The sequence below is a fragment of the Vitis riparia genome, chromosome 18 (genome assembly GCF_004353265.1).
Source record: "Vitis riparia cultivar Riparia Gloire de Montpellier isolate 1030 chromosome 18, EGFV_Vit.rip_1.0, whole genome shotgun sequence".
Classification (NCBI taxonomy): Eukaryota; Viridiplantae; Streptophyta; class Magnoliopsida; order Vitales; family Vitaceae; genus Vitis; species Vitis riparia.
This window is the reverse complement of record NC_048448.1, coordinates 18,109,352-18,136,288: the sequence shown is the minus strand read 5'-3', so window position 1 is coordinate 18,136,288 and position 26,937 is coordinate 18,109,352. Positions and strand designations below refer to the sequence as shown.

Below are 26,937 nucleotides of genomic sequence, written 5' to 3'. Positions count from 1 at the left end.
ACCTAAAATCTTATTCTGTTAAGTAATCAATTTTCCTCAAAGTTTTAAGTTATCAAGAATTGGACCCATATTTTGTATATCATATTCTAACAAAAGCAATATTAGTCTAGGTTAGGCTAGTCTACATAGGTGGTCTAAAAATATTCTTGGCCTATGACCTCCAAACCGATTTCTCCTATTGGCAAGAAATAAGTATAGTGACCAAAGAACTTGCTATAATCCTTGGTCTAATTGAAATGTAAGTTGGCATTCCATGAATTGTTTGGGGGAATATAATTGAATTTCATTGATTCTTGTATTTAAGAGTTCAAGCTAGGCAAGACACGATAAGTTTTTGTGAGCATGTTAGGTACATTAAAAATCAATACATGAAAAAGTTCAAATATGATAATCAAAAAATAGGAACTAGAAAGAAGGTATTAGAATGTTCAGTAAATTGCAAGAGACAATCTTTTGTGTTTGACTTGTTCAAAGGAAGGGATGTAAGCATGGAATCCTATAAATATACCAGCTTTCTGGTTGTCTTACCCTCAAACCCCCTCTTATTATAGGATGTTAGTTCCTTTCCTTTCCTAAATAAAAATTTTCTATTTACTCTAAATTCTTGTTTCATGCAATATTGTTTTCTGGTTGGAAATTTATGTGACATGGTCAATGCACAACTAACATGATTTTCTATTTAAGATTTTTTTTTTCAAACCAATGATTGCATAAGAATAACCCATTACAATTTAACTGTTTTTTATGTCTAGCATGGACACGTTGAAGAGACATCTTCCTATTTCTGGACTAGAGGGACTACATGAGCTAAGGAAAATTGCTGAAAGGTTTGAGGAAAAGATTTATTCTGCTGCCATAAGCCAGGTATATCCATCATGTTAGTATTTACTCAACCATTCGTCAAGACCTATGAGCATTTTTTATATCTATCCTTAGTGTAAAATATTAAAGTGCAAAACTTGATATTATCTTATCTTCCTTTGTCATTAATAATTTGATGAATTGATATATTTTTATTTTTACTTCTAATTCAGTCTGATTACTTATGGAAAATATCTTTGAAGATGCTGACATTGGAAACAAAATCTTTTAATGCTGCAACCAATTCTCTACCATCCAACTCTGCTGGTCACAGTAAAAAATCCCTTAATGACAAGAAATCCCCTGCTAGGAAAAAGGCCCTCACATCCAGGTAACAACATGAAGAAGCAATGTGTTTTTTTTATAAAATGCACAATCAAAATTTTGCTTCTATGAACTGCAATAATGGAAAATTTGCTTTTTATGAAATGCAATGGTGGAAATTTTGCTTTTATGAAATGCCACAATAGAAGTTTAGTTAACACATCAATATATTCTTCTTCCATTTTGTAGTTACACTTGACATGCATTACATGTATTGTGTGCACCCATGTATTATATGTGTACACACGTGTATAATTCTTTTTCTATTTCCATGGCTACACATTCCTCTTGTTAGGCAATAAAAAATTTGTGGCTGAGCTTAATTTATGCAGGACGATTTGTATTGAATTGGGTATGGAAGCAGTTAGTGGCTGCTTCTTTCCTCCCTTCCTCTGGGTTGGAAGGATAGGGTTATGGAAAGGAGTATTGAATTAATTGGAGCTGGTCTATGATCTGAGCTCCTGGAAGCACATAGGAGGGGTGCATATGGGAGTAGCTTGCTGCTTGTTCTTTTTCCCCTTTCCTTTGGATTGGATTAGGGGGTAGGGATAGGGTTGTGTGTCAGCATCTTGACTTGGATGATGTGGTACCAAGGCCACATTGGATGACTCTTTGCACCCACGAGTGCCTATTCAACATGCAAGCTGGTGGACCAAGGTTTGATGAGAGATCATGTGAAGGCTTAGTTGCCACTCAAGCAGACAACAAACGACATGCAGACTAGCTTGTGGGGCAGCTTGACTTGGCCAAAATTCAAGTGTTTGATTATAGGTCACCAATATTTCCCTTCAAAGAAGTGGTCCTGAGAATGGTTTCCATGAGGAATTATAATTTCTTTAGATTTTTCATTTTTTTTTAGAAAATTAATTATGCATACTCAAGCACCTATGATGTGTCCCGATATTTTTTCATTTGAATGATAAATCATTCCATATATTGTAATGGAGGTTGAGATCATGCCCTCATTTGAATGATAAATCTCACTCATTTTATAAATTGGATAACAAAGAACCATCTTCCATTTAGTCATCTTAAGTTCATGGCACAAGAGAGCTAATTCTGTTGGTTAAAATGATAAGCCATAAAAACAATGTACTTCATGAATTTGGTGCTACATCCTTTTTAACATCCACTTCTCATAATCCCATGAACCCTTAGAAGTTGTCATCACCTATCTTAGTATGTCCTTCAAAATGCCACACACCAAGCAATTAGCCTACAGAGATCCCCTGTGGTGATTTTTTACTTATCAAGAAATCCATGGCCCGTTCCCATGAATCTAAAACCTCAAACTATAGTCCTCTTTCATGTTACTCTGCAAGCATGAATGTTCACCAAACCTTCAAGATGCGTCAACATTAAAGGAATTTGTCATTTAATTATGGTAAGAGGCAAGTGGAGGAAAACAATCTCAACAAAAGATTTAGCCATTGGTAAATTGTGTAACCACCAACATTTTTAGTTCCATTAACTAGAATGGAAAACCAAGTTAGAGAGATGTTGTGATATCCTATATCAATTTGGGGAAGAGGCTCCCGACATTATATATGCATAGGGAGACTATTTGTTCCATGCCAAGTCATGGAAGCATTTTGATGATTTTGAATTCATTATGGTTTTGGGCTGATAATTCTTTTGGTTTATGTAATTTCTTATTAAGTAGTATAAGTTGGATGCACTATGGATATCGCTTCGATTTGTAATAGTGAAAATCCCTTCAATTTGTAATTGTTGTTATGGTGTGGGCCATAGCCTTGAGATTTACTTATATTTGTAGGTTTTGAATAGGGACTATCTGTTCCATGCCAAGTCATGATAACATTTTCATGATTTTGAATTCATTATGGTTTTGGGCTAATAATTCTTTTGGTTTTTGCTATTTCTTAAGTAGTATAAGCTGGATGCACTATGGAAATCGCTTAAATTTTTAATAGTGCAAATCCCTTCAATTTGTAATTGTTGTCATTATAGTGTGGGGCATAGCCTTGAGATTTACTTATATTCTTAGGTTTTTTGAAAGAGACTATTTATTCCATGCCAAGTCATGTTTTCATGATTTTGGATTCATTATGGTTTTGGGCTGATCATTCTTTTGGTTTCTGCATGAAACAATAGGATGTGGGATGTGGGGTTGACATCTAATAGTAACTGATATTTCTTTTTTACTTTTCTACCTTAATATGAATCATTTTTTCTCGGCGCATGGATATGAGCATATTTTGTTTGATTTGAAGATACTTGATTTATAAGTACTTCTACAAAAGAATTGTATGTCATTCAATATAATAAAATTAAACTTAAGTATTTGTTATTATAAAGATTGAGTTGTTGAGTGTTATTTGTACAACTTGTTTAGTTGCCTATATTGACAATTGTGACCTTATTTATGTGGGATTATAGTTCAATTGGTCAGTGCAATGCCTTTGCAAGGCGGAAGCTGTGGGTTCAAGCCTCGTCAATCCCAACTAGACCAATGATAGGGTTGTGGGTCAAATGTTCTAGGAGTCATACTCTTTTCATAATATTCTTTTTTCTCTTATTTTTCCTCTTTTACGTTACTTCGCTCAATTGCATCCTTATCTTACTAGATAATGTATTTGGGTTGTTCGGAATTTTCTTTTTTTTTCTTTTTTTTTTCTCATAGATTGGCTTGATTTCATTGTTATCTAGTATCAGCCTATATATTTTTACTGCTTTGTGGGAATGACTATGGATTTCATGTTTTCTTTTACTTGACTTTGTACCCAGGTTTGAGTTGTGAAAATCACGTATGAGAGGTTCTTATATAAATAAATGAACAAAAGCTTGTTTATGTGGTAGTTTGTAGTTAAGAAATCATTGAAAGTCGTCTTATTGAATCATTGATATGGTAAAAAAAAACTCTTCGCTTATGCCATTGTATTTTAAGCAATTTGTGTTGTAGAATTGCTTTGTCTTTGATGGTAGATTTGTCACTTTCAACAAATTTTCATCCCTACGCAATCATTATTGACCCTGTGCAACAGGAAAGAAATGATGTGTTTATATTTTTTTTGTTGATAGTTGTTGTGATTCACACAATAATGAGTTACACTATGTGGTTGGGTTCAATAAGGGTGTTGGAAGTCTTAAAATGTGATTGCATCTTTATTTTGCTTCAGGTTTGCTTTGGTTTGTTGACCTGAAACCCGTGTTAGTTACTGGCGATTTAGGTCAATTTCCAACTATAGCTTGGTGTCTTACTCAAAAGGAATAGAAAAGGGGAACAAGGGTCCCACCAGGATTTCCTTTATGTAAATTGCATGCTTTAATTAATATTTAAATCGGCTATTAACAAAAGAAGAGGAAAAAAGGAAGCACTAAATCAGAGTGGTAGAGCCAACTCTATTTTTGTAATCCACTACAAAAGTTGTTTGTTTCTTATTATTTTTGTGGTTTTCTTAAGAAATAATATAATGTGGGGTTTAGTAAGTTCGGAGCTACGACAATGACAAGAAGTGTGTTTTTTTTCTTCTCTGCCTTAATATGTAAATCAACTAATGCTTTTGTTGTTAGAGCAATTGGTTTAATCAGTGTTGTTTTTAACAACCTATTTGGTACTTATGTGAGATTGGCATTTCTCTTGTTCTGCCCCTTAAGACAAGTAATCTCTATCTCCCATTAATGATGGTGATGAACTTGTTAGATTTTCCCTTAGGGTATATAAGTTTTGGAGTTTGAATTTCTAGATAAATTTGAAAGATAATAATGGAGTTTGAATTTTTGTATTGGTTTTTTAAAGTTCTTTGTATGCTAGTTTGGTTAAAGATTCATGTTAGATTCTTTTTTAAAGTTCTTTGTACGCTAGTTTGGTTAAAGATTCATGTTAGATTCTTTTTTAAAGTTCCTTGAATGCTAGTTTAGTTAAAAATTCATCATAAGTTATTTTCTAAAGTTCTTTGAATGCTACCTTAGTTAAAAATTCATGATGTTTGATTATTTACCTTTGAGAGCTTGTTCTTTAAAAAAAAAAAAAACTTAATTGATTTTTTAGTCAAAATTTCTTTTACAAAAAAAGATCCTTTCTCCATCATGAATGAAAAGGTAGCCAAAAAGAAGGTCTAAGTTGATTTTTCCTTTCTTTTCAATTTTTTTTTTAAGTTATGAATAAAAAATCCCAACTTTTAGGTCTTTTTGTTTGGAATTTCTTAATTTTCTTTGTTCCTTTTTTGCTCCTCCTAAAATCATTTTTTTTTAAAAATAATTTAAATTATTTTCAACAAGATTTGAATCATTTAAGGACTTTAAAAGAAAATTTGTTTTAGGTTTAGGGCAAATATCTCACTTTCTTTTAAAAACATGCAACTCATTTCATACAAGTTGCATTCTCTTTTTGGTTTTCCAAAAACTTTGTTTTTATTCGCATAAGTTTGAACTTGTGCCCGCAAACTAATGGGAATGTCCTTGGCCTTGGTAATCTTTTCACTTGAGGTTGAGGATGTATGGGTTATGGAATATTGAATGAAGATTTGACAAAACCCTACACAAAACCCAAGTAGGAGGTGGCATTCCACTAACTTCAATTTCCCAAATTTGCACTTTAGTCCTTCAAGTTATCAAAAATAAAACCCATAATTGCCCATTAGTCCTTTAGGTTTTCATAACCCTAATAAGTCCCTAAGAACCTAATAAGCATGTTTAAGTCATTAACTAATCCCACTTAACCTTAATCAAAGTTTAATTCATAATTAAATATGATTAGCACTAAACTAGTTTTAACATCTAATTAAGCAAGTTTAAAGTTAAGTACTAAAATAATCATTATTGCCTATTTAATTCATTAGTACTAGGCGTTACAATAAATTTGACGGTGATGGTGATGGTAACTGTGACAATAAAGGTAATGGTCACGATGATGGTAACGGTGATAGTAATGGTCACGATGATGGTGACGGTGATGGTAACGGTTACGATGACGATAACCGTAACATTGACGGTAACAGTAACGGTAACGGTAACGTCCATGGTAACAGTGATGGTAATAGTAACAGTAACGGTGATAATAACGATGACGGTTATTGTAATGGATAAAATAACAATCACGGCCTCGGTAACAGTGACTATGACGATAACATTAACAATAACGGTAACGGTGGCGATAATCGTAATGGTAATGGTAACGATGACGGTAACTGTGATTGTGACGATGACAGTGATAGTAACGGTATCGCGAACGGTAACAATAATAGTAACGATAATGGTGACGATATCGATAACGATAACGGTGACGGTAATGGTAATAGTGACAATAACAGTGATGGTGACGGTAACGGTGACGTTGACAATAATGGTGACAGTAACGATTATGATAACAGTAACAATAACGGTGATGGTGACAGTAACTGTTGCAATAATGGTAACGATTTTGGTAACAGTAATGATGACGGGAACGGTAACGATTTCGGTAATAGTAATGATGATGAGAACGGTAACAATGATGGTAACGATGTCGGTAACAGTGGTGATAATGGTGATGGTAACGGTGACAGTGACGATGACATCCTAGTGAAGGGAAAGGAAAGGAACAAACGAATAAGTTTTGATAAAAACTAGGATGACATCTCCAGCATGGGAAACTAAATGAACTAAGAATGAAAATAGATAGCACCAAGAATGGCGCTCTAATGATGAGCAATCAAAGGAACAAACTAATATGATTTAAATGAACTAAGAATGAACATAGATAGAGCATAGGATGGAATCTCAATGATGCGAAAAAAAAAGGAACAAAGAAATAAGCTTTAGATGGAATGTAGGATGGCATCGTACTGATGGGAAACCTTAGGAGACAAGAATGAACATAGATAAAGCCTAGGATGGCGTGAAATGATTAGAAACCAAAGGAATAAACTAATAAGTGTGGATAAAACCTAGGATTGCTTCCCAATGATTGGAAACCAAAGGAACTTACAATCAGCAATAGACAGAACCTAGGATGGGGTCCCAATGATGAGAAACCAATGGAACAAATGAACAACCATAGATAGAGCTTAGGATGACTTCCCAATGATTGGAAATCGAAGGAACTAACAAAGAACCTATACAGAACGTAGGATGGAATCCCAATGTTTGGATATGAAAGGAACTAAGAAGGAACATAGATAGAAACTATGATGGTGTCACAACAATGAGAAACAAAAGAAACAATCGACTGATCCTAACTATAACATAGGATGACATTCCAATGATTGGAAACCAAATGAACAAACATAGATAGAACCTAGGATGGTGTCCCAGTGATGAAAAACAAAAGGAAAAAAAAAAAAAAAGCTTTAGATAGAAACTAGGCTGACATCACAATCATGGAAAACTAAAGAACCTAAGGACAATGATATATAGATCCAAGAATGGTGTCCCAATGATGATGAGTCAAAAGAACAAATGAATAGCTTAGATAAAACCTAAGATGGCATCCCAATGATGGGAAACGAAGGGAACTAAGAATGAAAATAGATAGAACCAAGAATAGGGTTCCAATGATGAGCAATCAAATAAGCTTAGATAGAACCTGCGACGGCATCCCAATGATGGGAAACCAATGGAACTAAGAATTAACATAGATAGAATCTAGGATGACTTCCCTATGAATGAAAACCAAAGGAAATAACATTGAACATAGACAAAAGCCTCGGATAGCATAAAAATGTTTGGAAACCAAAGGAACGAAGAACAAACATAGATAGAAACTAGGATGGAGTCACAAAAATGAGAAACCAAAGAAACAACTTAGGTAGAACCTAGGATGGCATCCCAACTATCGGAAACCAAAGGAACTAAAATTGAACATACATAGAACCTTGGATGACGTCCCAGTGATGAGAAAGGAAGGGAACAAACGAATAAGCTTGGATAGAATGACAATAGATAAAAAACAAAATGGCATTCCAATGATGAGCAATCAAAGGAACAAATGAATATGCTTTAGATGAACTAAGAATGAACGTAGATAGAACATAGGATGGAGTCTCAATGATGAGAACCAAAAGGAGCAAAGAAACAAGCTTAAGATGGAAACTAGGATGGCATCCTAATGATGGGAAACCTTAGGAGGCAAGAATGAACATAGATAAAGCCTAGGATGGCGTGCTAATTATGAGAAAAAAAAGGAACAAACAAATAAGCATGGATAGAACCTAGGATAGCTTCTCAATGATTGGAAACCAAAGGAAGTTACAAAGAGCATAGATAGAGCCTAGGATGGGGTCTCAATGACGAGAAATCAAAGGAACAAATGAACCTATACAAAACATATGATGGCATCCCAATGTTTGGAAACCAAAGGAACTAAGAACGAACAAAGATACAAACTACGTTGGCGTCACAATGATGAGAAACGAAAGAAACAATCAACTAATCCTAGGTATTGGAAACCAAATAACAAAAATTCAACATAGATAGAACCTAGGATGGCGTCCCAATGATGAAAAACAAAAGGAACAAATAAATAAGCTTTAGATAGAAACTAGAACCTAGGATGGCATCCCAATGATGGGAAACCAATGGAACTAAGAATGAACATAGATAAAACATAAGGTGGTGTCCTAAAGATGAGAAACGAAAGGAAGAAACGAATAAGCTTAGATTGAACCTTAGATGGCTTAGATGAACAAAAGGAACTTATAATGTGCATAGATTGAACCTATAATTACGTCCCAATGTTGAGAAACCGAAAGAATAAACGAATAACCGTAGATAGAACCTACAATGACTTCCCAATGAATGGAAATCATAGGAAATAACATTGAACATAGACAAAAACCATGGATAGTATCGAAATATTTGGAAATCAAAGGAACTAGGAATGAACATAGGTAGAAACTAGGATGCTGTCACAATGATGAGAAACCTAAGAAATAACCGACTAATCTTAGGTAGAACCTAGGATGACGTCCTTGTGATGAGAAAGCAAAGGAATAAACAAATAAGCTTAGATAAAACCTAGGATGAACTCAAAATGAACATAGGATGAGTCTCAATGATGGGAAACCTTAGGAGGCAAGAATGAACATAGATAAAACCTAGGATGGCATGCTAATGATGAGAAACGAAAGGAACATAGATAAAGCATGGATAGAACCCACGATAGCTTCTCAATGATTGGAAACCGAAGGAAGTTACACTGAGCATAAATAGAGCCGAGGACGGGATCCTAATGATGAGAAATCAAGGGAACAAATGAAAAACCATATATAGAGCTTAGGATGACTTCCCAATGATTAAAAATCAGAGGAACCAACAATGAACCTATATAGAACGTAGGATGGCATCCAAATGTTAGGAAACCAAAGGAACTAAGAATGAACATAAACAGAAACTACGATGAGAAATGAAAGAAACAATCGACTAATCCTTTTGGTAGAACATAGGATCACATTCTAATGATTGGAAACCAAATGAACAAATTCAACATAGTTAGAACCTAGGATGGCGTTCTGATGATGAAAAAAAAAAAAGGAACAAAGAAATAAGCTTTAGATTGAAACCAAAGGAAATAACATTGAACATAGAAAAAAACCTTGGATAGAAACTAGGAAGGCAGATATCCCATTGATGGTGCAACAACGATGAGAAGCCAAAGAAACAATTGACTAATCTTAGGTATAACCTAGGATGGCATCCCAACTATCGGAAACCAAAGTAATTAAAATTGAACATACATAGAACCTAGGATAACGTCCCAGTGATGAGAACAAAAGGAACAAATGAATAAGCTTAAAGGATCACATCCTAATTATAGGACACTAAAGGAACCAAGAATGAAAATAGATAGAACTAAGATTGACATTCCAATGATGAGCAATCAAAGGATGACATCCCAATGGTGGGAAACCGAAGGAAGCAACAATGAAAATAGATAGAAACTAGGATGTTGCCTTAAAAATTAGAAACCAAAGGAACTAAGATGGCATCGAAACGAGGAGAAAGCAAAGGAACATACGCATAAGATTAGATAGAACCTAGGATGGCATCCTAGTGATGTGAAACCAAAGTAACTACAAATGAATATATATAGATTGTTGGATGGCGTCACATTGATCAACAACCAAAGGAATGAAAAAATAAGAAGACATAAAAACTTGGATCACATCCTAATGAATGGGAACCTTAGGAAGTAAGAATGAACAAACATAGAACCTAGAATGCCAATGCAACAAAATGAAACTAGGGAACAAATAATTTACCTTAGATAGAACCTATGATGACTTCACAATAATTGGAAACCAAAGGACTATCAATGAACATAGACAAAACCTAGGATGGCATCCAAATGTTTGGAACCCAAAGGAATTAGGTACAAACATACATAGAAACTAGGATCGTGTCACAATGATGAGAAACTAAACAAATAACCTTAGATAGATCCTTGGATGGCTTCCCAATGATTCGAAACTAAAGGAACTAATAATAAACATAGCCAAAACCTAAGACGGAATCCAAATGTAGGGAAATCAAAGGAAATAAGAACGAACATAGATAGAAACTAGGGTGGCATTTCAACAATGAGAACCAAAAGAAACAACCAGCTAAGTTGAGGTAGAAACCTAAGATTGCATCTCCATGATAAAAAACTAAAGGAACTAACTTTGATCATAGAAAGTTGTCCCGATTATGGCAAACCAAAGGAAAAAACAATTACATCATAATGATGGAAAACTGAAGAAGCTAAGGACGAAGATAGATGGATCCATGAATGGTGACCCAATGATGATGAGAAACGAAAGGACATAAGAATGGGGTTCCAATGATGAGCAGTCGAATAAGCTTAGATTTATCTAAAACGACATCCTGACGGTGGGAAACCAATGGAACTAAAAATGAACATAGATAGAACATAAGGTGGTCTCCTAAAGATGAGAAACAAAAGAAAGAAATGAATAAGAATAGATTGAACTTTGGATGGATTCTATAATACCTAGTACTAATGAATTAAATAGGCAATAATGATTATCTTAGTACTTAACTTTAAACGTGCTTAATTAGATGTTAAAGCTAGTTTAGTGCTAATCTTGTTTAATTATGAATTAAACTTTGATTAAGGTTATATGGGATTAATGACTTAAGCATGCTTATTAGGTTCTTAGGGGCTGATTAGAGTTATGAAAACCTAAAGGACTAATGGGCAAGTAAGTTTAATATTGGTTAATTTGGAGGACTAAAGTGCAATTATGGAAAGTTGGGGTTGGTGGCAGCCATGTGACTTGCCACCTCTTACTTGGCTGCATGGAGACCCTTTATAGGGGCCTGTAGCTTGTTTTGTAGCATTTCACCTGTAGCAGATTGGGTTAGAGAGAGAAAGTGAAGATTTGAGGTAAGCAAGTTGTTTAATTTAGTAATTTTTGTTTATTTTGGTTCCTAATGGTATGTTGAAACAAATTCATGGTAAAATTTGTGTAAAAGTTGAGTGTAATTAGCTATAAACTTGTTTTAGTTAAAAATCACAATTAATTAAGGATTAAAGTGTTTTAGCTTAAGTATTATAGATTAGTAAACATGTGATTAAAATTTAGACATTTGGGACTTGTTAATGGGTTAGGCTTTAAGGAAAAAAATCAAAACAATTAGTACTTGGTAATTAATTGGAGAATATGAGAATTAAAAATTAATAACAGTAAGTTGTTAAAAATTAGTAAGAGAGGAAAATTTCATAAAGTTTAATTGAATAAATTTAAATGGTTATGAAACCTAAATTATGTTGTTTTATTTCAATTCCTTGTAATAGGTAAATATCACCTACATAGACATTCCTTGAGTTCATTTAGGGAATGTGATTTCATTGAGTCTTAATAAGGCATCTTTTTCCATTATTTTGTTTAAGAAGTCCCCCTTCATTCAGTTAATTTATGGCATCCACCTTCCTTATCTATGTTTAGATCATCCCATTTTCTTGAATGTTGCTAAGGCATCTCCTCCTCCCCATCCCATAGTTTCTTTGTAGAATTCCTATTCCTTCTGTTTGTTTAGGTTATGCCCTATTCCTTGAGTATGTTCAGGACATCCTCCTTCCTTGAGTTGTTTTCGGGCATCCCCTTCCATAAATTTGTTTAGGGTATTCCCCTTCATTGAGTTTATTTAAGGCATCCTCTTTCCTCGAGTGTTATTAGGATATTCACATTCCTCTATTTTTTTAGGACATTTCTCTGCATTGGGCTATGAAACTACCTTGATTTACTTTAGTCCATCACCCTTCCTTCAGTTTTTTATATCATCCATCTTCATGGAGATGTTTAATTCATTCCCTTTCCTAGAGTTTGTTTAGACCAACCAACTTCCTTCAATTCTTTTAGGCCATACCCTTTTTCCAAGGGATTACTTAGTAGACTCCCACTTCCTTTAGTGTAGTAGGGCATCCCCATCCAGTAGGTGTTTCAACGCAACTTCATTTCTTAAGGTTTTCTAGCACAACTGCTTTTGTTGGGATTGGGCATCCCCCTTGGTAGAGTTTGTTTGTGGCATGCCCTTCCTATGAGAATTAGTGAATCCCCCTTCTTAATGTTCATTTACGATGTTCTTCTTCCATTGCCTTTTTAAGGGCATCCCACTTTAATTTGCTTAGAGCATCCCCCTTCCTTCACTTTGTTTTGAGAATTCCCTTCATTAAGTTTATTAAGGGCATCATTTAGGGCATCCCACTTCCTTAAGTTTGTATAGGGTATCCCTTGTCCTTCACCCCATAATCAGGATGTCATCCTAGATTCTATCTAAACAAAATCATTTGTTCCCGAGATTGCTTATTATTGGAATGCCATTCATAGTTCTATTCATTTTCATTCTTTGTTTGTTTAGTTTCACATCATTGAGATGCCACCCTAGGTTATATCTAAGCTAATTCGTTTGTTCTTTTGATTGCTCATCATTGGACCATAATTCTTGGTTCTATCTCTATTCATTTTTAGTTCCTTTAGTTACCCGTCATTGGGTTACTATCCTAGTTTTAATCTAAGTTTATTTGTTTGTTCCTCTTATTTCTTATCACTTGCACGTCGTCTTAGGTTCTATCTATATCCAATTTGAGTTAATTTTCTGTCTGATCATCTACATACAGGTTCAACCTAAGCTTAGTTGGTTATTTGTTATGTTTCTCATCATGCTGATGTCATCCTAGCTTCTATATAGGTTTGTTCTTATTTCCTTTGGGTTCCAAATATTTGGATGCAATCCTAGGTTCGGCCTATGTTCATTGTTCGTTCTTTTGGTTTCCCATCATTATGAACTATCTAAGGTTATTCGTATGTTCCTTTGGTTTCTCATAATTAGGACGCAATCCTATAAGTTTGTTTAAGGGTATGCCCTATTCAGGACATCCGCCTTCCTTGAGTTGTTTCTGCGCATCCTCTTCCTTAAGTCTGTTTAGGGTATTCTCCTTCATTGAGTTTATTTAGGGCATCCTCTTTCCTCAAGTGTTATTAGGGTATTCACATTCCACTATTTTTTTTAGGACATTTCTCTTCATTAAGCTATGAAACTACCTTGATTTACTTTAGTCCATCACCCTTCCTTCAGTTTTTTAGATCATCCATTTTCATGGAGATGTTTAATTCATTCCCTTTCCTAGAGTTTGTTTAGACCAACCAACTTCCTCCAATTCTTTTATGGCATACCCTTTTTCCTAGGGATTACTTAGCAGACTCCCACTTCCTTTAGTGTAGTAGGGCATCCCCATCTAGTAGTTTGTTTAGCGCAAACGCCCCTTTTGGTAGAGTTCGTTTATGGCATGCTCTTTCTACGAGTCTTACTAGTGAATCCCACTTCTTAATGTTCATTTACGACGTTCTTCTTCCATTGGATTTTTAAGGGCATCTCGCTTACTCAAATTTGCTTAGAGCATCCCCCTTCCTTGACTTTGTTTTGAGAATTCCCTTCATTAAGTTTATTAAGGGCATCGTTTAGGGCATCCCCATCTAGTAGTTTGTTTAGCGCAAACGCCCCTTTTGGTAGAGTTCATTTATGGCATGCTCTTTCTACGAGTCTTACTAGTGAATCCCACTTCTTAATGTTCATTTACGACGTTCTTCTTCCATTGGATTTTTAAGGGCATCTCGCTTACTCAAATTTGCTTAGAGCATCCCCCTTCCTTGACTTTGTTTTGAGAATTCCCTTCATTAAGTTTATTAAGGGCATCGTTTAGGGCATCCCCATCTAGTAGTTTGTTTAGCGCAAACGCCCCTTTTGGTAGAGTTCATTTATGGCATGCTCTTTCTACGAGTCTTACTAGTGAATCCCACTTCTTAATGTTCATTTACGACGTTCTTCTTCCATTGGATTTTTAAGGGCATCTCGCTTACTCAAATTTGCTTAGAGCATCCCCCTTCCTTGACTTTGTTTTGAGAATTCCCTTCATTAAGTTTATTAAGGGCATCGTTTAGGGCATCCCACTTCCTTAAGTTTGTTTAGGGTATCCCTTGTCCTTCACCCCATAATCAGGATGTCATCCTAGGTTCTATCTAAACATAATCATTTGTTCCCGAGATTGCTCATCATTAGAACGCCATTCATAGTTTGTTTAGTTTCATATCATTGAGATGTCGTCGTAGGTTCTATCTAAGCTATTTCCTTTGTTCTTTTACTTGCTCATCATTGGATAATAATTCTTGGTTCTATCTCTGTTCATTCTTAGTTCCTTTAGTTCCCCGTCATTGGGTTACTATCCTAGTTTTAATCTAAGTTTATTCATTTGTTCCTCTTATTCCTCATCACTAGGACATCATCCAAGGTTCTATCTATATCCAATTTGAGTTAATTTTGTGTCCAATCATCTGCATACCATCCTAGGCCTAGTTGGTTGTTTGTTATGTTTCTCGTCATTGTGATGTGTTTCTATCTAGGTTTGTTCTTTAGTTCCTTTGCGTCCCACTTCCTTAAGTTTTTTTAGGGTATCCCTCGTCCTTCACACCATAATCAGGATGTCATCCTAGGTTCTCTCTAAACATAATCATTTGTTCCTGAGATCGCTCATCATTGGAACGCCATTCATAGTTCGTTTCATTTTCATTCTTAGTTTGTTTAGTTTCACATCATTGAGATGCCATTCTAGGTTCTATCTAAGCTAATTCGGTTGTTCTTTTGATTACTCCTCACTATGCCATAATTCTTGGTTCTATCTCTATTCATTCTTAGTACCTTTAGTTACCCGTCATTGGGTTACTATCCTAGTTTTAATCTTAGTTTATTCGTTTCTTCCTTTTATTTCTCATCATAAGGACGTCATTGTCGATTCTATCTATATCCAATTTGAGTTAATTTTGTGTCCGATCGTTTGGATACCATCCTAGGTTCTACCTAATCTTAGTTGGTAGTTTGTCATGTTTCTCATCATTGTGATGTCATCCTAGTTTCTATCTAGGTTTGTTCTTAGTTCCTTTGGGTTCCAAACATTTGGATGCAATCCTAGGTTCGTCCTATGTTCATTGTTCTTTCCTTTGGTTTCCCATCATTGTGAACTATCTAAGCTTATTCGTATGTTCCTTTGGTTTCTCATAATTAGGACACCATCCTATGAGTTTGTTTAAGGGTATGCCCTATTCCTTTAGTTTGTTCAGGACATCTTGCTTCCTTGTGTTGTTTTCGTGCATCCCCTTCATTGAGTTTATTTAGGACATTCCTCTTCATTGGGCAATCAAACTACCTTGATTTACTTTAGTACGTCAGTCTTCCTTTAGTTTCTTAGTTCATCCATCTTCATGGAGAATTTTAATTCATTCCCTTTCCTAGAGTTTGTTTAGACGACCAACCTTCGTTCAATTCTTTTAGGGCAAACCCTTTCCTAGGGATTACTTAGCAGACTCCCACTTCCTCTAGTGTAGTAGGGCATCCCCATCCAGTAGTTTGTTTAGCGCAACTCCATTTCTTGAGGTTTTTTAGCATAACCGCTTTTGTTGGGATTGGGCATCCCCCTTTAGTAGAGTTGGTTTGTGGCATGCCCTTTCTATGAGTCTTATTAGTGAATCGCCCTTCTTAATAATGTTCATTTACGACGTTCTTCTTCCATTGCTTTTTTAAGAGCATCCCCCTTCCTTGACTTTTTTTAGAGAATTCCCATCATTAAGTTTATTAAGGGCATCGTTTAGGGCATCCCCCTTCCTTAAGTTTGTTTAGGGTATCTCTCATCCTTCAACCCATAACTAGGATGCCATCCTAGGTTTTATCTAAACATAATAATTTGTTCCCGAGATTGCTCATCATTGAAATGCCATTCATAGTTCTTTTCATTTTCATTCTTAGTTTGTTTAGTTTCACATTATTGAGATGCCACCCTAGGTTCTATTTAAGCTAATTCGTTTTTTCTTTTGATTGCTCATCATTGGACCATAATTCTTGATTCTATCTCTGTTCATTCTTTGTTCCTTTAGTTACCCGTCATTGGGTTACTATCCTTGTCACACCCTAGTTTTTTTTGTTATTCAAACTAAACAATTGATACTCAAATACAGTACAACTGCTCTAAAAAATATGGGGATACAAATATTAAAATGTTGAGTTCTTGCTTGAATTTGTTCAAAAAGAGGATACGCAAAACTTGTTATAAAGAGTACATCCTATGTTAAACTTTTTGACTATTAGTTAGTAAAATATGTTTGTTTCACAAACGAAACTTGTACTACATTAATTTACATATACCTAAACCCCACTGTTCACTATGGGTAGCCCATACTACAAGTTTACTTGACAAATATATATATATAACATAATTCCTACAAAAAGATTCATTCTTTGATACAAAACACAAGGCCTCAAAAGACTTTCAATGCGAGCAAACAACATGGACAATCACAGTAAAGCATTGCTCAAGCATTATTTCCTGCATAGGTCTTCTAACCTGCATTTAATGGTGGAAGGGATGGGGTGAGTTCACAACTCAGTAGAAAAGTTTATAACCATCCTAAGCATATCCTTAAAAACCTTGAATTAAACGTTTAATAGCATTTATGATATACATTTTATAACCACTAACAAATGTGTAATCATGTCAAACATGTATGCATGTGTTGCTAGTTTCATCTTTGCTTTTCCTCATCCATCCTTTCAGAACTGATAAATTGCTAACCCCCACCAATCTATACATCAGATATCAATGCTCCACAAGATACTCAATCAATCTAATAATGACTATTCTGTGACATCACAAAAGGGCAAGTCATACCCTGTGTCTTTTGGGACTCATACCCAAGGGTAGGACCAACGTTGTCTCTTTAGGGACTAAAATCCAGGGATAGGACCAACCCCATACACCCACATCGGAGTGTCTTCCTCGAGGGCTTTAGGGACTTTCACCCAAGGACCCACGGTCCCACATAAACAATATGTCAAATGATAATGCCTGTAGCATGACATAAACACTTCCCACCAATCAATTCTTTGAATATCATCCGTGATAATTCCATATCCTTCTTGCAATGCAACCACACCACGAACCATGAATCTTCATACCAATATACGTTCCAATATCATGGTAACATTTTAATGCAATGACACATTAAGAATTTATGAAATCATAAAAATAACATGAAATTCCAACAAATGATTTAAGGAAAGAAATCATATACACCAGTTTCCTTTTTGTATTTCTTCTATGTAGGCAATCTTTGCCTATTACGAGGAACTGAAATGAAACAACATCATTTAGGTTTCCTAACCATTATTAGTTATTCAATTAAAACTTTTGAAAATTTCCTTTCTTACTAATTTTTAACAACTTTCTATTATTAATTTTTTTCAATTCTCATATTCCCCAATTAAATTACCAAACACTAATTCTTTTGAATTTCTTAGTGCCTAACCTATTAACAAATCCCAAGTGTCCAAATAACCTAATTAATCACATGTTTACTAATATATGTTTTTCAATCAAACCAAATGAAACAAAGATTCATGCTGATCTTACCATTAATAAAAACTTTAATCTTTAATTAATTGTGATTTTTTAACTAAAACGGGTTTATAGCTAATGACACTCAACTTTTACACAAATTTTACCATTAATTCTTTTCAGCATACCATTAGGAACCAAAATAAACGAAAATTACAAAATTAAATAACTTGCTTACCTCAAATCTACACTTTCTCTCTCTAGATCCTCTCTCTAACCCAAGTTGCTGCAAGTGAACTGGTGGAAAACGAGCTGCAACCCCTTTTAAAGGGGTCTCAATGCTGCCAAGCATGAGGTGGAAGGCCACATGGCTACCACAAATCCACCCAAGTAGGATGTGGCATTCCACTAACTTCAATTTCCCAATTTTGCACTTGAGTCCTTCAAGTTATAAAAAATAAAACCCATAATTGCCCATTAGTGCTTCAAGTTTTCCTAACCCTAATCAGTCCCTAAGAACCTAATAAGCATGCTTAATTCATTAACTAATCCCACTTAACCTTAATCAAAGTTTAATTCATAATTAAACATGATTAACACTAAACTAGTTTTAACATCTAATTAAGCTCGCTTAAAGTTAAGTACTAAAATAATCATTATTGCTTATTTAATTCATTAGTACTAGGTGTTACAATCGTAGTTTTAATATAAGTTTATTCATTTGTTCCTCTGATTTCTCATCACAAGGACATCATTGTAGGTTCTATCTATATCCAATTTGAGTTAATTTTGTGTCCGATCGTCTGCATACCATCCTAGGTTCTACCAAAGTTTAGTTGGTCATTTGTTATGTTTCTCATCATTGTGATGTCATCCTAGTTTCTATCTAGGTTTGTTCTTAGTCCCTTTGGGTTCCAAACATTTGGATGCAATCCTAGGTTCAACCTATGTTCATTGTTTGTTCCATTAGTTTCTCATAATTAGGATGCCATCCTAGGTTCTATCATTGGTTATTCTAACTTCCTAAGGTTTTCCGTCAATGGGATGCCATCCTAGTTTCAATTTAAGCTTATTTCTTTGTTGTTTTTGTTTCTCATCATTGAGATGTCATCCTAGGTTCTATTTGTGCTTAATTTTAGTTCCTTTGATACAAAATTTTTGGGAAGCCCTGCTAGGTTGAATGCAAGATTATTCGTTTCTTCCTTTGCTTTCTCATCGTTGTGAGGCCATCCTAGCTTCAATTTAAGCTTATTTGTTTTTTCCTTTGCTTTCTGCTCCTTACGACACCATCCTAGTTTCTATCTATGTTTGTTCTTAGTTCCTTTGCTTTCTCATCATTGAGATGTCGTTCTAGGTCCCACCATCATTTGGACAACATTCTAGGTTCTATGTGTCCATTTTTACTTCCTAAGGTTTCCCATCATTGGGATGTCATCCTAGGTTCTATGTAGGCTCATGTTTGTTCTTATCATTGGAATGCCTTTCTTGGCTTTATCTATGTTTATTCTAAGTTTCCTTAGTTTCCCATCTTAGTTCCTTTGGTTTATCTTCACTAGGATGCTATTGTAGGTTCTATCTATGTTCAATTTTAATTCCTTTGGTTTCCTTTCATTGGGATGCCATCCTAGTTTCTATTTAAGCTTAGTCGTTTTTTCTTCTGGTTTGCCATCACCGGGACGCCTTTCTAGCTTCATCTATGTTCAAAGTTAGTTCCTTTAGTTTATGATCGTGGAGATGCAATCTTAGGTTTCTTCCTTAGCTTAGCTGGTTGTTTCTTTGGTTTCTCATTATTGAAACGCCACCCTAGTTTCTATTTATGTTCGTTCTCAGTTCCTTTTGTTTCCCAACATTTGGAATCCATCCTAGGTTCTGGCTACGTTTACTTTTAGTTCCTTTAGTTTCAAATCATTGGGAAGCCATCCAAGGATCTATCTAAGGTTATTTGTTTAGTTTCTCATCATTGCGATGCCATCCAAGTTTCTACGTATGCTTGTTTTGAATTCCTTTGGGTTCCAAACATTTAGATGCCATCCTAGTTTTTTTCTATGATCTTTGATAGTTCCTTTGGTTTCCAATTATTGCGAAGTCATCATAGATTTTATCTAAGATAAATTATTTGATCCCTAGTTTCCTATTATTGCAATGCCATTCTAGGTTCTATGTTTGTTCATTCTTACTTCCTAAGGTTCCCATTCATTAGGATGTCATCCGGTTTTTATTTCTTCATTCCTTTGGTTGGTTATCAATGTGACACCATCCTACAATCTATATATATTCATTCGTAGTTACTTTGGTTTCACATCACTACGATGCCATCCTAGGTTCTATATATATTCTCCTCGTTCCAATGCCATCCTAGTTTCTAATAGTTGGGGTAACATCCTAGTTTTTATCTATGTTCATTGTTAGATCCTTCAGTTTCCCACCATTGGGATGTCATCCTTTGATTGCTCATCATTGGAACGTCAATCTCAGTTCTATCTATTTTCATTCTTAGTTCCTTTAGTGTCCTATCATTAGGATCTGATCCTAGGTCCTATTTAAGCTTATTCATTTGTTCCTTTTGTTTCTTATCATTGGGACCTCATCCTAGGTTCTATGTATGTTCAATTTTAGTTACTTTGGTTATTGTTGGCATGCCATCCTAGGTTCTACCTAAGATTAGTCGGTTGTTTCTTTGGCTTCTCATCGTTGTGACACCATCAATGGGATGCCATCCTTGTTTCTATACTAGGTTTTTATCTAAAGCTTATTTCTTCGTTCCTTTTGTTTTTCATCACCGGAACATCATCCTAGGTTCTAACTATGTGGAATTTTTGTTAATTTGGTTTCCAATCATTAGAATTTGATCTTATGTTCTACCAAGGATTAGTCGATTGTTTATTTCGTTTCTCGTCACTATGACGCCATCATGGTTTCTGTCTATGTTCGTTCTTAGTTCCTTTGGTTTCCAAACATTTGGATGCCATCCTACGTTCTATAGGTTCATTGTTAGTTCCTCCTATTTTCAATCATTGGGAAGTCATCCTAGGCTCTATCTATGGTTGTTCATTTGTTCCCTTAATTTGTCAATCATTGGGAAGTCATCCTAGGCTCTATCTATGCTCATTGTAAGTTCCTTCAGTTTCCAATCATTGAGAAGCTTTCCTAGGTTCCATCCATGCTTATTCGTTTGTTGCTTTCGTTTCTCATCATTAGCATGCTATCCTAGGCTTTATCTACGTTAATTCTTGCCTCCTAAGGTTTCCCACCATTAGGATGCAATCCTAGTTTCCATCTAAAACTTATTTCTCTGCTCCTTTTGGTTCTCATCATTGGGACTCATCATATGTTCATTCTTTGTTCATCTAAAGCATATTCGATTGTTCCTACAATTGCTTTGTAGGATCTATCTATGGTTATTCATTTATTCTTTTGGTTTCTTAACATAGGAACGTAATCATAGGTTCAATCTATGCTTATTCGTTTCTTTCTTTCGTGTCTCATCTTAAGGACACTACCTTATATTATGTCTATGTTCATTCTTAGTTCCATTGGTTTTAGATCATTGGGATGCCATCCTAGGTTTTAGTTTCTATCTAAAGCTTATTTATTTGTTCCTTTTGTTTTTCTTCTTTGGGATGCCATCCTAGGTTCTATCTATGTTGAATTTTCATTCATTTGGTTTCCAATCATTGGAATGCCTATGTTCTATCTGGGATTAGTCGATTATTTCTTTCGTTTCTCATTCTTTTGACGCCATCGCAGTTTGTATCTATGTTCGTTCTTAGTTCCTTTGGTTTCCAAACATTGGGATTCCATCATTAGGATGCCATCCTACTTTCCATCTAAAGCTTATTTCTTTGTTCCTTTTGTTTCTCATCATTGAGACTCCATCCTATGTTCATTCTTAGTTCATCTAAAGCATACTCATTTGTTCTTTCGTTTGCTCATCATTAGAATGCCATTCTTGGTTCTATCTATTTTCATTATCAGTTCCTTTAGTTTTCCATGCAAGAGATGTCATCCCAGTTTTTATCTAAACTTATTCATTTATTCATTTCCTTTCCCATCACTAGGACATCATCCTAGGTTCTACTTCTGTTCAATTTTGGTTCCTTATTTATTTTGATCATTGAGATGCCATACTGGTTCTAGCTAAGCTTAGTCAGTTATTTCTTTCTTATCTCATCGTTGTGATGCTAGCCAAGTTTCTGCCTGTGTTCGTTTTTACTTCCTTTGGTTTCCAAACAATTGGATTCTATCCGAGGTTTGTGTCTATGTTCAATGTCATTTTCTTTGGTTACCTATTATTGTGAAGTCATCCTAGGTTCTCTCTAAGGTTATATGTTTTTTCATTTGGTTTATCATCATTGAGATGCCATCCTAGGTTAAATCTATGCTCATCGAAACTTCCTTTTGTTTCCCATCGTTGCGAATCTGTCACACCCCTGTTTTTTGTTTTTTTTTTCAAACTTTATAATTGATGCTCAAATATAGTAGAAGTGCTCTAAAAAAAATATGGGGATACAAAAATTTAAATGCCGAGTTTCTGCTTGATTTTGTGCAAAAAGAGAATATGCAAAACCTGTTATAAAGAGTACATCCTATATTAATCTTTGTAACATTTAGTTAACAAAATGTAATTCGTTTTACAAAAGAAACTTGTACTACATTAATTTATATATACCAAAACCCCATGGTTCACTATGGGTGGCTCATGCTACAAGTGTACCTGACAAATATATATATTACGTCATTCCTAAAAAAAGATTCAGTCTTTAACACAAAGGGAAAGTCTCAAAACACTTTCAATGCGAGCAAACAACATCCAATCAACAGTAAAGCAATGCTCAAGCATTATTTCGAACATTGGTCTTCTGACCTGCATCTAAAGGTGGAAGGGATAGGGTGAGTTCACAACTCAATAGGAAAGTTTATAACCATCCTAGACATACCCATAAAAACCTTGAATTAAACGTATAATAGCGTGCATGATAAACATTTTATAATCATTAATAAATATGCAATCATGTCAAACATGTATGTATGTGTTTGACAGTTTCATCTTTGCTTTCCCTCATCCATCCTTTCACAACTGATAAACTGCTAACCCCCATCATTAGGATGCCATCCTAATTTCCATCTAAAGCTTATTTCTCTGCTCCTTTCGGTTCTCATCATTGAGACTCATCCTATGTTCATTCTAAGTTCATCATAGGTTTTATCTAAGCTTATTCGTTTATTCCTTTGCTTTCTCATCACAAGGACGTCATCCTAGGTTCTATGTATGTTCAATTTTAGTTCCTTTGGTTTCCGATAGTTGGGATGGCATCCTAGGTTCTATCTAAGATTAGTCAGTTGTTTCTTTGGTTTCTCATCGTTCTGACAACATCCTAGTTTCTACCTATGTTTGTTCCTAGTTCCTTTGATTTCCATACATTTGGATACTATCCATGGTTTTTGTCTATGTTCAATGTTATTTGCTATGATTTCCATTCATTGGGAAGTCATTATGGGTTCTATCTACGGTTATTCGTTTATTCGTTTGGTTTCTCAACATTGGGACGTAATCATAGGTTTAATCTATGCACATTATCAGTTCCTTTTGTTCATCTAAGCCATCCAAGGTTCAATCTAAGCTTATTCGTTTCTTCCTTTTGTTTCTCATCTTTAGGACACCACCTTATGTTCATTCTTAGTTCCATTGGTTTCCCATCATTGGGATGCCATCCTAGGTTCTAGTTTCTATCTAAAGCTTATTTATTTGTTCCTTTTGTTTTTCATCACTGGGACGCCATCCTAGGTTCTATCTATGTTGAATTTTCATTCATTTGGTTTCCAATCATTGGAATGTCATCCTATGTTCTACCTAGGATTAGTCGATTGTTTCTTTTGTTTCTCATCATTGTGACGCCATCATAGTTTGTATCTATGTTCGTTCTTAGTTCCTTTGGTTTCCAAACATTGGGATGCCATTATACGTTCTGTATAGGTTCATTGTTAGTTCCTTTGATTTCCAATCATTGGGAAGTCATCCTAAGCTCTATCTATGGTTTGTTCATTTGTTCCTTTGATTTCTTATCATTAAGACCCCATCCTATGCTCTATCTATGCTCTTTGTAACTTCCTTTGATTTCCAATCATTGAGAAGCTATCCTAGGTTCTATCCATGCTTATTTGTTTGTTCCTTTCGTTTCTCATAATTAGCACGCCATCCTAGGCTTTTATCTATGTTCATTCTTGCCTCCTAAGGTTTCCCATCATTAGGATGCCATCCTAGTTTCTATCTTAAGCTTGTTTCTTTGCTCCCTTTGGTTCTCATCATTGAGACTCCATCCTATGTTCTATCTACGTTCCTTCTTAGTTCATCTAAAGCATATTCATTTGTTCCTTTGATTGCTCATCATTGGAATGCCATTTTGTTTTCTATCTATTTTCATTCTATCCAAGCTTATTCATTTGTTCCCTTCCTTTCTCATCATTGGGACGTCATCCAAGGTTCTATGTATGTTCAATTTTAGTTCCTTTGGTCTCCGATAGTTGGGATGCCATCCTAGGTTCTACCTAAGATTAGTTAGTTGTTTCGTTGGTTTCTCATTGTTGTGACTCCATCATAGTTTCTATCTATGTTTGTTCTTTGTTCCTTTGGTTTCCAAACATTTTGATGCTATCCGAGGCTTTTGTCTATGTTCAATGTTATTTCCTTTGGTTTTCATTCATTGGGAAGTCATCCTTGATGCTATCTGAAGCTTATTCATTTATCATCTTTAGGACACCACCTTATGTTCTATCTATGTTAATTCTTAGTTCCATTGGTTTCCCATCATTGGGATGCCGACGTAGGTTCTATCTAAGCTTATTCGATTGCTCATCATTGGAACCCTATTCTTGGTTCTATCTATTTTCATTCTTAGTTCCCTTCATTTCCCATCATTGGGATGCCATCTTAGGTTTTATCTAAGCTTATTCATTTGTTCTTTTGACTCATCATCATTGGGACACCATTCTTGGATCTATATATCATCGCCCTTAGGTTCTTTAGTTTTCCATGATTGTGATGTTAGCCTAGTTTCTTATTAATTTTTTTTCCTTTTGTTTTTCATCACTAGGACACCATCCTAGGTTCTATCTATGTTTGTTCATTTGGTTTCCAATCATTGGAATGTCATCCTATGTTATACCTAGGATTAGTCGATTGTTTCTCATCGTTGTGACACCATCGTAGTTTCTATCTATGTTCCTTCTTAGTTCTTTTTGTATCCAAACATTGGGATTCCATCCTACGTTCTGTATAGGTTCTTTGTTAGTTCCTTCGATTTCCAATCATTGGGAAGTCATCCTAAGCTCTATCTATGGTTGTTCATTTGTTCCATTGGTTTCTCATCATGGGACCCCATCCTAGGTTCTGTCTATTGCTCATTGTAAGTTCCTTATGTTTCCAATCATTGGGAAGCAAATCTAGGTTTTATCCACACTTATTCGTTTATTCCTTTGCTTTCTAATCATTTCATGCCATGCTAGGCTCTATCTATGTTCATTCTTGCCTCCTAAGGTTTCCCATCATTACGATGCCATCCTACATTCCATCTAAAGCTTATTTCTTTGTTCTTTTTTTTTTTTTTTTCCGCATCATTGAGATTCCATCCTATGTTCTATCTATGTTCATTCTTAGTTCATTTAAATCATATTAGTTTGTTCCTTTGATTGCTCATCATTAGAGCACCATTCTTGGTTCTATCTATTTTCATTCTTAGTTCATTTAGTTTCCCATGCTGGAGATGTCATCCTAGTTTTTATCAAAACTTATTCGTTTGGTCCTTTCCTTTCCCTTCACTAGGATGTCATCGTCACTATTACCATCACCGTCACAATCGCCGTTACCGACATCGTTATCGTCACCATTATCACCACTGTTACCCACATCATTACTATCACCGTCATCGTTACTCTTATCGTCACCATCACCGTTACCTTTACCGTAATTGTTATCGTCATCATTGTTACCATTACTGTCACCGTTACCGTTACCGTCATCGTTACTGTTATTGATACTGTTACTATTATTGCAACAGTTACTCTCACCGTCACCGCCGTTACAGTTATCGTTACTGTTACCATTACCATTACCGTCACCATAATCGTTATAGTGATAGTTACTGTTACCATTATCGTCATCGTAACCGTTACCATCACCATCATTGTGACCATTACCGTCACCGTCACCGTTACCATCACCATCACCTTTATTGTAACACCTAGTACTAATGAATTAAATAGGCAATAATGATTATTTTAGTACTTAACTTTAAGCTTGCTTAATTAGATGTTAAAACTAGTTTAGTGCTAATCATGTTTAATTATGAATGAAACTTTGATTAAGGTTAAGTGGGATTAGTTAATGACTTAAACATGCTTATTAGGTTCTTAGGGACTGATTAGGGTTATGAAAACCTATAGGACTAATGGGCAATTATGGGTTTTATTTTTGATAACTTGAAGGACTAAAGTGCAAAATTGGGAAATTGAAGTTAGTGGAATGCCACCTCCTACTTGGGTGGATTGGTGGCAGCCATGTGGCTTGCCACCTCGTGCTTGGTTGCATGGAGACCCCTTTATAAGGGGGCTGCAGCTCGTTTTCCACCATTTCACCTGCAGCAACTTGGGTTAGAGAGAGAATCTAGAGAGAGAAAGTGTAGATTTGAGGTAAGCAAGTTGTTTAATTTTGTAATTTTCGTTTATTTTGGTTCCTAATGGTATGCTGAAAAGAATTAGCGGTAAAATTTGTGTAAAAGTTGAGTGTAATTAGTTATAAACCTGGTTTAGTTAAAAATCACAATTAATTTAAGATTAAAGTATTTTAGCTTAAGTATTTTATTAATGGTAAGATTAACATGAATCTTTGTTTAATTTGGTTTGATTGAAAAAAAATAGATTAGTAAACATGTGAT

The 26,937-nt window shown here is 35.1% G+C and overlaps 2 protein-coding genes across 2 annotated transcripts in view; one reads left to right on the top strand and one right to left on the bottom strand.

The window, feature by feature from the left end:
- The window catches only part of LOC117905493, a 35,032-nt gene extending 11,926 nt beyond the window's left edge, over window positions 1-23,106 (bottom strand). The window contains exons 1-2 of the mRNA XM_034818403.1: window positions 23,101-23,106; window positions 6,001-6,705 (exon numbers count right to left, since the gene is read on the bottom strand). Of these exons, the coding sequence (XP_034674294.1) occupies window positions 6,001-6,705; window positions 23,101-23,106 (711 nt within the window). The remainder of the gene's footprint in view (window positions 1-6,000; window positions 6,706-23,100) is intronic.
- Window positions 23,107-25,374: 2,268 nt separating this feature from the next.
- The window catches only part of LOC117905492, a 24,658-nt gene continuing 23,095 nt past the window's right edge, over window positions 25,375-26,937 (top strand). Inside the window, exons 1-2 of the mRNA XM_034818402.1 lie at window positions 25,375-25,410; window positions 25,827-26,247. Of these exons, the coding sequence (XP_034674293.1) occupies window positions 25,375-25,410; window positions 25,827-26,247 (457 nt within the window). The remainder of the gene's footprint in view (window positions 25,411-25,826; window positions 26,248-26,937) is intronic.